At 36.5% G+C, this 15,820-nt stretch overlaps 1 protein-coding gene across 8 annotated transcripts in view; it reads left to right on the top strand.

Moving 5' to 3' along the window:
* Window positions 1-15,599, top strand: part of ZNF33B (zinc finger protein 33B) — a 46,747-nt gene extending 31,148 nt beyond the window's left edge. For 4 of the 8 annotated variants that reach the window (XM_009458359.5, XM_063781708.1, XM_063781704.1 and 1 more), the window contains one exon: window positions 13,130-15,599. In XM_009458359.5, the coding sequence (XP_009456634.3) occupies window positions 13,130-15,216 (2,087 nt within the window). In that variant the 3' untranslated portion in view covers window positions 15,217-15,599. Of the gene's footprint in view, window positions 1-6,852; window positions 6,988-13,129 lie in introns of those variants that run through there. The other 4 variants (XM_063781703.1, XM_063781707.1, XM_063781705.1 and 1 more) reach the window with 2 other exon arrangements.
* Window positions 15,600-15,820: the final 221 nt, after the last annotated feature.

The raw sequence follows: 15,820 nt of genomic DNA, 5'->3' as shown, positions 1-15,820 counted from the left end.
CGTTATTGCTATACAGATGGTTCCTGACTTACAATGGTTTGACTTATGATTTTTTAACTTTTCAATGGGTTTATTGGGTTTGAAACCCCTTTGTATTTTCAGGATTTACAAAGGTTCAACTTAACTATTTTTTCTGACTTTACTAGAATGTGTTCCCATTTTAAGTGGAAAAACAATATTTTCAACTAATTTGACTATTATCAGGATGTAACTTGATCATAAGTCAAGGAGCATCTGTAGTTGGATTTACCTCTGCCATTTTTGTTTTTGGTCTCATGCTTTTTTGATACTCTATTCCTTTTATTTCTGCTTTCTTTTACATGACATGAATATATTTTATTATTTTTATAGGTTTTGAGGGTACAAGTGCAGTTTTGTTACCCAGACATATCACATAGAGATGAAGTCTGGGCTTTTAGTGTGGCCATCAGCATAATAGTATACATTGCACCCATCAGGTAATTTCTTATCCTTCACCCACCTCCCCACCCCTCCAAGTCTCCAGTGTCTCTCATTCCACTCTCTATGTTTATGTGTACACAACGTGAAATGAATATATTTTAGTATAACGTTTTAATTTTTAAAATTACTATGTCTCTTTGAAAATTTATTTACCTAGTGGTTGCTCTAGAACTTACCTAATAAATCTTACCTTATCAAAATCTACTTCAGATTTCTACTACCTTAACTCTAGTAAAATACAGAAACATTACCTATATATAGCTCTATTTCCTCTTCTCCATTTGTTATTTTTATATATATTGCATATATATTTAAAACCCAACAATACATTGTTATACAGGCTGAGCATCCCAAATCTGAAAATCTCAAATGCTCCAAAATCTGAAACTGAGTGCCAGCATGCTCAACATGCTCAAAGGAAATGCTTGTTGGAGCATTTCAGATTTTAGATTTCTGGATTTGGGAAGCTCAACCAGTAAGTATAATGTAAATATTCCAAAATTTGGAAAAAACTCTAAAGTCAGAAACACTTTTGATGCCAAGCATTTCAGATAAGAGATACTCAACCTGTAATTGTAACTTTATGTCATTTGATGTCTTTTTTTTTTTTTTTTTTACTTTAAGTTCTGTGATACATGTGCAGAACATGGAGGTTTGTTACATAGGTATATGTGTGCCATGGTGGTTGACCCATCCTCTTAAGTTTCTTCCCCTCGCCCCCAACCCCTCAGTAGGCCCCAGTGTGTGTTGTTCCCCTCCCTGTGTTCATGTGTTGATGTCTTTTAAAGAAGCTGAAAAAAAGATAGGAAGTATCTATTTGTAGAGTTTGGTATACTAACTTTCTTATTCTTCATTTCTGCTTTAATTCATTTGTTTGTGTGGATTCAGACTTAACATCTAGTGTAATTTCCTTACTCCAGTACAGATCTGTACCTATTTTTTTTCCCCCTGAGATGGAGTCTCGCTTTGTTGCCCAGGCTGGAGTGCAGTGGCACGATCTGGGCTCACTGTAACCCCTGTCTCCTGGGTTCAAGTGATTCTTCTGTCTCAGCCTCCCGAGTTGCTAGGATTACAGGCATGCGCCACCACACCCAGCTAATTTTTGTGTTTTTAGTAGAGACGGGGTTTCATCATGTTAGCTAGGCTGGTCACGAACTCCTGACCACAGATGATCTGCCCGCCTTGGCCTCCCAAAGTGCTGGGATTACAGGCATGAGCCACCACACCCAGCTGCTCTGCTTATTTTTTTGCTTTATTCTTTTTTTTTTTTTTTTGCTTTATTATTTGTTTCCTTGTTTATCAATGTATTTCTTTTTTTTGAAACAGGGTCTCTCTGAGTCCTTGAGGCTGGAGTGCAGTGATAGAATCGCAGCTCATTGCAGCCTCAACCTCCTGGACTCAAACAATACTCCCACCTCAGCCTCCTGAGTAGCTGAGACTATAGGTGTGCGCCACTATGCCCGGGTAATTAAACACATTTTTTTTTAGAGATAGGGTCTCAGTATGTTGCCTAAGCTGATCTTGAACTCCTGGGCTTAAGTGATTCTCCTGCTTCAGCCTCCCAAAGTGTTGGGATTACTGGCGTGAGCCACCATGCCTAGCCTGCCTTATTGTTAAATATATTGCATTTCTATATGTTATAGGTCCAACAATACAAACATTGACTTATACATATTTGCTTATTAAATTGGGTAGGAAAAGAAAGGAGAAAAAGTGTGCCTTTTTTACTCTCTCGTATCATTGCCTTTACCCACAATAATTGTGGATTTGAACTAGTGTTTGGAATCACTTGTTTTCACCCTAAAGAACTTCTTTTCTTTCTTTTATTGTTAGTCTACTAGCAATGGATTCTCAAGTTTTTTTGGTTTCTATTTGTTTTTTAATTTGAGGATTTTAAATTTTCACCCTCTGTTTTGCAAATAGTTCTGCTATTTTAGGTGACAAGTTATTAACAAAAATTTTTTTTCAGTACACTGAATATGTCATCCTGCCTCCTTCTGGCCTCTACTGTCTCTGAAGAGAAGTCATATGTTAATCTTAGGACATTCCCTTCATGTGAGGAGTTGTATTTCTCTTGATGCTTTCAGGATTTTCTCTTCGTCAACAGATTTGCAAGTTTTTGGACTCTTTTTTTTTTTTTTTTAATTTAATGCAGCACTTCATGAACTTCTCTGTCTTTCTTGTGTAGCTACTGTGCTAATCTTGGTATTGTTCCAGTTTTAGTGTATGTGTTGCAAGGTGAGCATAGCCATTCGTTTGAATATTTTTTCTGCTACTTGATATTTTTCCCCTCCTTCTGGTACTTCTATTATGAATATATTGGTGTAGTTAATGGTATTCCTCATTTTTTGAGGGTTTCTTCATTTTTCCTCACTCTTATTTCTCTCTGTTCTTTAGATTACTTAATCTCTATTGATCCATCTTCAAGTTTACTGATTATTTTGCCAGCTACAACCTTTCTTTTCTTTCTTTTTTTTTTTTTTTTTTTTTTGAGATGAAATTTCACTCTTGTTGCCCAGGCTGGAGTGCAATGGCACTATCGCATCTCACTGCAACCTCTGCCTCATGGGGTCAAGCGATTCTCCTGCCTCAGCCTCCAGAGTAGCTGGGATTATAGGTACATGCACTACCACACTCAGCTAACTTTTTTGTATTTTTAGTAGAGACCCCGGGGTTTCACCATGTTGATCAGGCTGGTCTCGAACTCCTAGACCTCAGGTGATTTGCTTGCCTTGGCCTCCCAAAGTGCTGGGATTACAGGCGTGAGCCACCCCACCTGGCCAAGTCTTTTGTTGAGTCATTCTAGTGAGTTTTCCATTGCAGTTATAATTTTTGAATCCAGAATTTTCATTGTATTCTTTTCTGTCTTCTTACTAATATTTTTCTGTTTGATGAGACATCATCATACCTCCCTTTTCTAAATAGTGTTTCCTTATGAACATATTTATTTTTATTTTTAATTTTGATACAGTCTTGCTCTGTCACCCAGGCTGGAGTTCAGAGGCATGATGTCAGCTCACTGCAACCTCCGCCTCCCAGGTTCAAGCCATTCTCTTGCCTCAGCCTCCAGAGTAGCTGGGATTACAAGTGCTGGCCACCACACCCAGCTAATTTTTGTATTTTTAGTAGAGACAGGGTTTTACCATGTTGGCCAGGTTGGTCTTGAACTCCTGACCTCAGGTGATCCACCTGCCTCAACCTCCCAAAGTACTGGGATTACAGGCGTGAGCCACTGCACCTGGCCTGAACATATTTAAAATAAGTGCTTTGAGGTCAGCTAAGTCTGATATCTGGATCTTCTCAAGGACAGTTGCTGTTGCCTGCCATTTTTCCTGTATATAGATGACAGTCTCCTGTTTCTTTGTATGTGTTGTAATTTTTTTGTTGAAGAATAGACATTTTAGAGAATACTTTGTACTTTCTCTAGATACTGATTCCTCTATTCTCTCTAGGGCTTGTTGTTGTTTCTTATTTATTTAGGCAACTTGACTACTATTTGAGAGAAGCTTTTTCACTCCCATTGGGTTCTCACTGATGATGCTTGTCAGAGGGCCCTGCCTTAGAAATGCACACTATCTTTAGGATGGCAGTGGTGTTAACAGTGATCTCTTTGAGTGAATCTTTCTGTGATTGCTGTGTTAGCCTGTCTGCCTCTGTTGCTGTTACACTTTGCTGATAGCCGCTACTGATTGCTGACATATTGCTCTATTGTTCAACACTGTCCTGGACCGTATGTTGCTCTTAGTTTGTTCTTGTTAAATTTGGGTTCCTTCTAGAGGGTTGTCTTTGAGGCTTTGAGTTTGCTTTTTATGTTGCCATTCTGAAAGTCACCTCCTAGAAAACATAAATTTAAAAATCATGACTGTGGAAAATCTGTGTATGTATTTGTATGAGTGTTTCTGGTAGATAGGAAGACATCTAATTGCCCTGGATGTCTCTTCTTAGGCATCTCTTTCCCTTGCTCTCTCCAGTAAACTTTCAGTTGGTCTGTGGTTTAGCTTGTTGCTGTCATAGAACTGCTACCCTCTTCTTAATTGGTTATCATTGAATTTCCATTCTTTTTGAGGGTGATCTTAGGCTTGCACTCACCCAAACTCTGTTCTGAACAAAGTGAGTTTTCTGGAGGAATGTTTTAGAACTCTCTGTCCTTACAGCTGGCCCTAGGTGAGAGTCCTGCTCCATTATTCGGGATCTGGAGGCTACAGCAGTGTTTTGCTTTTCTCTGGGTGGGTGATACTGTGCTTTATGATCAGGGATCTGGATTGGGGCAGTAGTCTCTGGTCTTCTTGGTTTCTTTTGGAATCTCTTCTCAATGACCTAGGTAGGCATTGTACTCCACTATTCTCAGACTGCCATGACTGGGCTGGATATTTTAATTGGGGTGGTGGAGTAAGCTGGCTCAAGGCCTTTTGGCAGTTCTTTCCTAGAATTTGAAGCTGTGGGGGTTGAGGAGCACTGGTGGCTTGCAGGAGATAGATGCACACAGAGAGAGGTCTGGAGATCTGTAAAGGGGCCTCCATGAATGTTCAGCAAAGTACTAATCAGCTCATGTATATGAGGAAATGCGTGAAATAACTTTTGAAAAGAATCAGAGGGAACAGTACACAGTACTCACATAGGGCCTGGAGAAGGACTGATCCTGCCAGCCAGCGTGGAAAAACTCATAATTCAGAGTATTGGGTAGAGTGTTCAGAAAGGTCTTTTCTCCGTGGTGAGGAGTAATGTGCCCCAAACTGAGCACTGCTCCAGATTTGCCTAAGAAATCATAAAAGCAAGACCTGAAAGTGTCACATTGTTTCCAAGTGACTTAAGTGCATCCTAGAACAAAGCACAAAAATACTTACAGGAAGCCAAAAGTACCCAGCATCCAACCAAGTAAAACTCTCAGTCTTCCATCCATTGAAATATTTCCAGACTTACAGACATATGGGAAAACATGAGCTTTCTCAAAGAGACTAACCAGGAAATTGAAATGGACTCAGAATTGCCATAGATATTAGAATTAACTGACAGGTTCATTGAAAACAGTGCTATAATTTGGTTCCGTATGTTCTAAAACTTAAGTAGAGACACGGAAGATTAAAAAAAAAAACAAATCAAAATTCAGTGTAACAGAAAAGATAGAAATCAGATTTCCAGAAATGAAAACTATAATTCTTGAGATGAAAAATACATGGCCAGTCATTGGTGTCTCACACCTGTAATGCCAGCACTTTGGGAGGCCAAGGCAGGTGGATCTCCTGAGCTCAGGAGTTCGAGACCAGCCTGGGCAGCATGATGAAACCTCATCTGTACCAAAAATGAAACAACAAAAAAATTAGCTGGGTGTGGTGGTGCATGCCTGTGGTCCTAGCTACTTGGGAGGCTGAGGTGGGAGGATCACTTGAGCCTTGGGAGGTGGGTGTTTCAGTGAGCCAAGATTGCACCTCTGCACTGCAGCCTGGGTGACGGAGTGAGACCCTGTCTCCCCCCCCCAAAAAAAAAAAAAAAAAGAATATTACATAGAGCAAGAATTAATGGCAGTTTAAAGATTGCAGAAGAATAAGATTATTGAACTTAAAAACACAGTAATAGAAGCCATCCAAATGAAACAGAGAAAAAGCATATTTGAAAAATAAGCCCTTGGGCCAGTTGCAGTGGCTCATGCCTGTAATCCCAGCACTTTGAGAAGCCAAGGTGGGTGGATCACGAGATCAAGGGATCCAGACTATCTTGGCGAACGTGGCAAAACCCTGTCTCTACTAAAAATACAAAAATTAGCCGGGTGTGGTGGCAGGCACCTGTAGTCCCAGCTACTCGGGAGGCTGAGGCAGGAGAATCACCTGAACATGGGAGGCAGAAGTTGCAGTGAGGCTGAGATTGCACCACTGCACTCCAGCCTGGTGACAGAGTGAGACTGTGTCTCAAAAAAAAAAAAAAAAAAAAAAAAAAAGCAAGCCCGTGTGAGCTTTAGGAGAACTTCAGGTAGTCTCTTAACACACATGGAATTGGAGTCTCTAAAAGGAAAGTGGGAAAAGAACAGAAAACAGTATTTTGAGAATAATGAAAAAATTTCCAAATGTGTTGGGAGCCTACCAATCTAAGAAGCTCATCAAACCCTGAGCACAAGAGGCATGAAGAAAACTACACCAAGCCACATGAATCATAACCAGAATGCTCTAAATCAGTGTTAAAATGAAGTCCTCAAAGCAGCCAGAGATAAAGGACATGTTTTATGGAGGAACAAAGGCAAGGATGAGAACAGATTTCTCCTTAAATGAGGCAACAGAGAAAATAGTAGAACATTATTTTTAGTTTTAAAAGCAAAAAAACTCAATGTAGAGTTATATACTTGGTAAAAATAGCTATAAGAAACAGTGAAGAAATAAGGACATTCCAGTTAAACAAAGCTGAAAGATTTCCTCTCCAGCAGACCTGCATCGCAAGACATGTTCTGATGTCTGATGGAAATCTGGATCTACTCAGGGGGATGAAGAACAGGAAATGTTGACTACTTGGATATGTATACAAGATATTTTTCTTTATGTAAGTCTCTAAAAAGGATATTGACTTTATACAAAAATAACATCAAATGTATTGTGGGGTTTATAACATATATTGAAAATACATGACAATCACAGCCTGAAAAGGCTATGAAAAAGAAGTAAAGTATATACTATTGGAAGATTCATATATATACTGTTACTGAAAAGTACACTGATTAAAGCTTTTATAAACTGATGATCACAGAAAATATAAATGGTATATAACACCCCATTTAAAGGCAGAGATTTCTGGATAAGATAAATAAAAATAAGATCCAATCATGCTGCCTATAAAGGAAACATGTTAGATTCAAAGACAAATAGATAAACAAAAAGAATGGGAAAAGATGTAGAATGGTAAAATTATTCACAAGGCTGCAGTGCTGTGACAGCCAGATGAAGTAGCTTTCAGAGCCAGGAATACCAGTGATAAAGATTTTTTTTCATATTGATAGAGATCATTTCATCAAGAGGATTTAACAATCCTAAACTTAGTAACAGATTTGCAAAATATTTGAAGCAAAATCTGATAGATCTGGAAGGAGAAATAGATCCACAGTTATAATCAGAGGCTTTAGCATCCTTTTAATAATTGATAAAACAGGAAATGGAAAAGGAGCAAAGATATAATAGACTTAACCCTAAATAACTTAATTGACATTTATAAAATATTCTTCTGCACACTCCTCCCCAAATAAAACAGTGGAATATACATTCTTTTCAAGGGCAGATGAACGAATATATTAACAAAGGTAAATCACATCCTGATTATAAAGCAAATCTTAATAAATATAAAAGGATTGAAGTCATATAGAGTATTTTCTCCCACCATAAGGGGTTTAAATTTAGTTAAATTAAAAATCAATAACAGAAGTATCTATTAAATCCCTAATAGTTGGAAACTGAATATAAGTCTATGTAATGGATGCTTCAAAGAAGAATTCGAAGAGGAAATTAGAAAGTGTTTTGAACTTTGGGTTAATGAAAATGGAATTTATGGGAAATTTACATATAGGAAATTTATAGGAAATATAAAATACATACAATACTCATTGATTTCATTGTTTTCCATTTTGATCCTTAGTCCTTTTTGCTACTTTTGGGTTTAATTTGCTTTTTTGTAGCTTTTTAAGGTGGAAGCACCTGAGGTCATTGATTTGAGATCTTTCTTATGCGACACAAATAAGCATTGTGTGTGTTTGTATTGTGTGCATATATATCCACCATATGTAAATGCATATATGAAGTTTCCACAATATGTAAATGCATATATGACGTTTGTCATATATGGGATATAATGTATTATGTGTAATATATATTAAATATATAATGTGTAAATTTCACATAGAGGGAATTTCATGTGTATGCATTTATACAAATGTATATATGTAATATACACATGTATGAAGTTTAACTTGTGTTGGATAAGAAGAAAGGTCTAAATCAATGGTCTTAGCTAATTCCACTTTGAGAATGTAGAAAAGAAGACAAATCCATATAATAGTAGAAGAAAGGAAATAATAAAAATCAAAATGGAGAACAATATAATCTGTAGAACCAGAAAAACAGTTGAGAAAATCGGTGAAACCAAAAGCTGTTTCATTGAGAAGATCGATAAAATGGATAAACTTCTAGGTGGAACAGATTATCAATATCAAAAATAAGAATGATGTATCACTGAAGATTCTATAGATATTATGAAGGAAGTGAGGGAATACTATACCTGTAAGTTATCAGTTTGACGATTTTGATGAAATGAACAGTTTCATTCAAATAAACAGCTATTACGGCTTGCTCCAAAACAAATAGATAACCTTTCCACAAAGAAAACCCCAGGTCCCTAGATGCTTCAGTAGTGAATTCCAGCAAACAATTAATAGTACCAATTTATAAAGACTTTTCCAGAAAATTCAAGAAGAGGGAATACTTCCTAAATCATTCTTTGAGTCCAGCATTGCCCTAATAACAAAACCAGACAGAGACATTGCAAGGAAAGAAAGCTGTAGACCAGTGTCCTTCATGAACATAAATTCAAAAACACTAGTGATTAGAAACCAGTGGTATATAACAAGGTTATTAATACCTCATGACCAAGTGTGGTTAATCCCTGGCAGGCTTTTTCAACATTTGAAAAGCAGTCAGTGTAATTCCCTGTATCTCGGCCAACTTCATGGCTAGGTGACCTGTGCAGTCACACGTTGCTACACTCTTGTAAGAAGGGATCCTGTACTTCACTTAATGCCCTGCTGTTGCCATCTTGAAGTTCTTCACAGTTTTATCTTTGAACTCGTGATTTGTATGTGAAGTCTGATGGACACTGGACTATGTGTGCAAGTAGACAGGATACTTGAGAGGCAGTGCCCTACTCAGCTGTTGGTCTGTGTAGTATGGCCTGGGAGTGTTCTGGAATTGTGTGTGGGTGGCCAAGGCCATGACCTTTGTCTGCATTGGTTGCAGCAGCAGCAAACTCATGAACATTTGCAACCCAGAGAGGACCCACAGCGTGAGGCTGGTTTGTCTCTCCCCTAAGTCTGTCCCTCTGACATTCTTAGGAAATACTAATTTTCTGGGCTGAGTACTGGGACAGTAACCTCCAGCTTTCAGGCAGTCATCATGGTCAGTAAAGTATTAGAAAATAAAAGCATACTTGTGGACATTGTGTTAAGGCACACTAGGCAGTTACTAGAATTCTTTGGAGTGTAGATTCTCTGGTGTTAAGAACTGCTGCAACATTGCAAAGCAAATATCCACAGGCTTAGAAATAGGAATTTCATTTGATGGGAGAGAACATTATTTTCATTTAAAATTTTGGATGAATCAAGTATTAACAAAGAAGTCAACTTTAAAAATAGTTTTTTTTTTTGCATTTGAAAATACAGCAATATACTGCATAAACAGATGTTTCCAATTATATGCAAATCATGAAGCCATTTTTGGTTTCTTGTACAAGATGTAGGAAATGTCAGAGGAAACATTAAAATGCCATTGTATAAATTTACATGTAAAATTGAATTCAGTTTTGTACAAAACTAACATTCACGAAGAATTAATTGCAGAGAACTGCTACTCCAGTCTTTGTCTATATATACCAAAACTTGTATTTTTTTAACTTTTATTGTGCAGTAATATATCAGAAATCAGAAATTTAGCCCATATTGTCACAACGTATAAAGAACCAACAGGTCCCTAATGATTGCATCAGCTGAAAAATCAACCTTCTCAAAATTAAAAATTAGCAAAAATTACTTATCTTGCATTTGCCAAGAATACATGTTACTTTCAATTATATATTGAAAATGAAGTTGCTAAAAATATAAATTTCGATGACTTAATAAATGAATTTGCAAAAAGAGTGCCAGAAAATCTTATGATCAATCAAGGTATCATATTAACAAACTATTAGTAATTATTGTATTATTTAAAGTTTATTACAACAAAACTGTTTTTTGTGATTTGTAAATTTATGTTGTTTTATGTTACTATTATACCTATTACATTTTACAAGTAGTAAAATATGTTAAAGGAAAAAAGCATAATTTATTTTACCTTTTACTATACTTCTTTTTATACATTCTGAGTAACTGACCTCACATTTTTATTTTGCACTGGCCCCATCAATTATGTAGTCATCTCTGCCCTGTATTAAAATGAAAAAAAGAGAAAAAAAGTCAAACCCGTATGACCATTTCAACATATGCGAGAAAGCATTTGACAAAATTTAGCATCCATTTCTGATTAAAACTCTCAAATGAAGAATAGAAGATAACTTTCTTTAATAAAAGTCATCTATAGAAAATGTACAATTGACATTGTATATAATTGTGAAAAATGGAATGATTTCTTTCCAATATCAGAAACATGACAAGGATGTACACTCATACTTGATAGTATAATATATGCTATCTAGTATAACCAAGGAAGAAAAAGAAAGGAGACTAGAGTGGAAAAGAAGTAGAAATGTCTTTATTCACAAAAGATATGATTATCTACGTAGGAAATCTAATGGAGTCTCCCAAGATATGGGAAAAAGAATGACTAGAATTATTAAGTGTAGCTAGGTGACAGGAGAAAAATATGTAAAAATGAATCTTCTATAAGAAATGATCAATTGGAAATTGCAATTTTTAAGTTCTATTTGCAATAGTATCAAAAAATTTTTTTTACAGCTATGTCTGGCAAAAGATGTGAAAGACCACACTAGAAACAATAATCCACTGCAGAGAGAAATTGAAGACCTAAACAAGTGGAACTCCCTGCTTATGTCAGAAAGCTCAATATTGCTGACATGTTTTGTCATTAAAATGACTTATAGATTTAAAATAATATAATTCCATGTAGTAATTAGCAGGATTTCTTGTAGTAATTGAGTATGTAATTCTAAACCTTATGTGGAAATACACAGGAACTACAATAACTAAAACTTTGAAAAATAAAAGCTGAGACATATGTATAATATTACCTGATTTCAAGACTCATTATCAAAGTAAAAGTTTGCTGAGACTTGGTCTTTTTGTCCAGAGTACTTTTTCTTCAATTTTAACATCTAGTAGTTTTATTAAGATATGTTTTAGAGAAAACTGTTGCTCAACAGTTTTCCCAGGTTCATGATGGTTCTTTTGAATAGGAACCATCATGGATCAGGTCTTTTATTTTTGGACAGTTTTCTTAGATTATACTTTCTAATATTAGATTTATTCCATTGTTTTCTTTTTTCTTCTTTAAGGACTGCAATAACATATATACTATATTATAATTTTATTTATTTAATTGTAGACCAGCTTTATCCAGAACTTTCTTTCTGATCCAATTTTCTTTTTTCTTACTCTTTTAAAATTATTGTTTCTTCTCTTTTTTCTGTTTCATTCTCCTTTACAATGCTGTTTATTCAAGTTTCAGTCAAGTGTAGTTTCCCCTTTGGCTCTTTTTTACTTTACTCAGGCTGCTGTAACAAAATTCAACAGACTGGGTAGCTTAAATAAATTTTCTCACAATTGTGGAAGCTGTAAGTCTAAAGTCAAGGTGACAACAGCGTTGGTTTCTGGTGAGTTCTCACTCCTTGGTTTGCAGATGGCATTTTCTTCTGGTGTCCTCACACAGCCTTTTCTCTGTGCATATGACCAGTGGTCGGGTGTGGTGGGCAGGGGGAGAAAGAGAGCTCATGCATGTGCTTTCCAGTCTCCTCCTCTTCTTATAAGGACATGAATGCCATTGTATTAGTCTTACCCTTATGACCCCATTAAACCTTAGTTAATCTCCTTAAAGTCCTCATCTTCAAATACAGTCACACTGGAGGTTGGGGTTTTAACATACACATTTTTGGGGGGCACAGTTTAGTCCATGACAGATTCCTTAATAAGGAATGTCTTTAATAAGTCTTTAATAAGACTTGAATTACAAGTCTTATTTTCTGTGATTACTCTGTCCTCTTTACAACTTCATTCCTGAGTTTGATTACCCTTTGCCTCTTTAGTTTACATACAATCCAAGTCTCTTCTCTTGGATTTCCCAGTAGCTTGAGCTTTAATCTATGTGAATTCAGACATCTTCTGAGCATTTTCTCACTCATAGTAAAACTTTCCCTTTCTGGGAGTAGTTTTGTGTTTCATCCTCTCTGGGCTGTCTGTCTCCTCTATTCCATGTGATCACCACAGTCTCTGGCTGACTCTCTTTGTAGGCATGGGCTGTCACTTTTTGCTGTATTTGAATATCTATTGGATAGTGGTGATTTGAAATGAGTAATATTCTCCATCTCCTAGTTATGCTAAAGTCATGGGTTGTTATAGATAATATTATTTGCTCCACTTATGCTGACCTTTATAGTTCTTGGGGAGATGCATGGGGAAATGCAGATGTAAGCAGTTGCTATTATTCTTCTTACATTAGAAACCAAGTGTGTGCATTCAAATAGTTAATTTCCTCTCTGTTTTTCCACTAGCCTAGGCCTTTTGTTTCTGGTTTTTGTTTTTGTTTTTTCACTCCAAACTCATGAAATACAAAAAAATTTGCACTTGCAATTATGTTCATCTCTGGAAATTGGCCAAAAAACCAGAGTCAGCTACAACATAGGGCATTTGTGTAGAGATTTCATTCCCTAAGAGATGTTTTGGTATTTATATGGTAAGATTAATTTTTTTTGTTTGTAGAAGTCTGGACAGCTGATCACCTGAAAGAGAGGAGCCAAGAAAATCAATCTAAACATTTGTGGGAAGTTGTATTCATCAATAATGAAATGCTGACTAAGGAACAAGGTAATGTAATAGGAATACCATTTAACATGGACATAAGTTCTTTTCCTTCCAGAAAAATGTTCTGTCAGTATGACTCATGTGGAATGAGTTTCAACACTGTTTCAGAATTGGTTATCAGTAAGATAAACTATTTAGGAAAAAAGTCTGACGAATTTAATGCGTGTGGGAAATTGTTACTCAATATTAAGCATGATGAAACTCATACTCGAGAGAAAAATGAAGTTTTGAAAAATAGGAACACTCTGAGTCATCGTGAGAACACTTTGCAGCATGAGAAGATTCAAACTTTAGAGCACAATTTTGAATACAGTATATGTCAGGAAACCCTCCTTGAAAAGGCAGTATTCAATACACGGAAGAGAGAGAATGCAGAAGAGAATAACTGTGACTATAATGAATTTGGGAGAACTTTCTGTGATAGTTCATCCCTCTTGTTCCATCAGATACCTCCATCAAAGGACAGTCACTGTGAATTTAGTGATTGTGAGAAGTTCTTATGTGTGAAGTCCACCCTTTCTAAACATGATGGGGTACCTGTGAAACACTATGATTGTGGTGAAAGTGGGAATAATTTCAGGAGGAAATTGTGTCTGTCACAGCTTCAGAGAGATGATAAAGGAGAGAAACACTTTGAATGTAATGAATGTGGGAAAGCTTTCTGGGAGAAGTCACATCTCACTCGACATCAGAGGGTGCACACAGGAGAGAAACGCTTTCAATGTAATCAATGTGGAAAAACTTTCTGGGAGAAGTCAAACCTCACTAAACATCAGAGATCACACACAGGGGAGAAACCTTTTGAATGCAATGAATGTGGGAAAGCCTTTAGCCATAAGTCAGCCCTCACATTACACCAGAGAACACATACAGGGGAGAAACCCTATCAATGTAATGCATGTGGGAAAACTTTTTACCAGAAATCTGACCTCACTAAACATCAGAGAACACACACAGGGCAGAAACCCTATGAGTGTTATGAATGTGGAAAATCCTTCTGTATGAATTCACACCTTACAGTACACCAGAGAACTCACACAGGTGAGAAACCTTTTGAATGTCTTGAGTGTGGGAAATCCTTTTGTCAAAAGTCACATCTTACACAGCATCAGAGAACTCACATAGGAGATAAACCTTATGAATGTAATGCATGTGGGAAAACTTTCTACCACAAGTCAGTACTCACCAGGCATCAGATAATTCATACAGGGTTGAAACCTTATGAATGTTATGAATGTGGGAAAACCTTCTGCTTGAAGTCAGACCTCACAGTACATCAGAGAACGCACACAGGGGAGAAACCCTTTGCATGTCCTGAATGTGGGAAATTCTTTAGCCATAAGTCAACCCTCTCTCAACATTATAGAACACACACAGGGGAGAAACCCTATGAATGTCATGAATGTGGAAAAATCTTTTACAATAAATCATACCTAACGAAACATAATAGAACACATACAGGGGAGAAACCCTATGAATGTAATGAATGTGGAAAAACCTTCTGCCAGAAGTCACAACTCACTCAGCATCAGAGAATTCACATAGGGGAGAAACCCTATGAATGTAATGAGTGTGGAAAAGCTTTCTGCCATAAGTCAGCTCTAATTGTACATCAGAGAACCCATACACAAGAAAAGCCTTATAAATGTAACGAATGTGGAAAATCTTTCTGTGTGAAGTCAGGACTTATTTTACATGAGAGAAAGCACACGGGGGAGAAACCCTATGAATGCAATGAATGTGGGAAATCCTTTAGTCACAAATCATCACTCACAGTACATCACAGGGCTCACACAGGAGAGAAATCTTGTCAGTGTAATGAATGTGGAAAAATCTTTTACCGTAAATCAGACCTTGCTAAACATCAGAGATCACATACAGGGGAAAAGCCCTATGAATGTAACACATGCAGGAAAACTTTCTCTCAAAAGTCAAATCTCATTGTACATCAGAGAACACACATAGGAGAAAAACCTTATGAATGAATTGGATATTAGAAATTTCCAGCCACAAGTCAGCCTCCATAATGCCTCAGAGTCTTCACACTGTGGAGAAAGGCCTGTTGACATCCTGAATGTTCAATAACTATCCACAAACTCGCCTTATGTTACCCCAAAGTAACAGTAGGGGATAAACCCATAGACTACAACAACTATAGGATGGCTTTTGTTAGGAAGTGATATTCTGTTGAATATCAGATGGTTAATACTGGCATAGAACCTCACAGATTTTTTTGAATTTGTGAAAGTTTTTGGCAAAACTACAAATAGGATTATGTTGGCGTTTACACTGAGGAGAAAATTGTCAATTTAAGAAATCTAAAGTGAAAATTTTGCTTAGAAATAAAATATGACAAGTTCTGTTTTGAGTTTGATGCCATAATAGTTTTTAAGGTACCTAACAATAATTTATAGATGTACATTGTGGAATATAAAGCTTTAAGAATTTTTTAAAAAGTAATAATTAAAATAACCTCACAAGAAGTTGTAATAAGTACAGAGAATTCCCATGTACCCTTCACCAAGCTTCCTCTAAGGATAATATATAATCATAGTATATGGTCAAGTCCAAGAAATCGATGTTACCTTG

Source organism: Pan troglodytes, chromosome 8, assembly GCF_028858775.2.
Source record: "Pan troglodytes isolate AG18354 chromosome 8, NHGRI_mPanTro3-v2.0_pri, whole genome shotgun sequence".
Taxonomy (NCBI): Eukaryota; Metazoa; Chordata; class Mammalia; order Primates; family Hominidae; genus Pan; species Pan troglodytes.
Note: the sequence above shows the minus strand (reverse complement) of the source record. Positions and strands in the feature narration are given on the sequence as shown.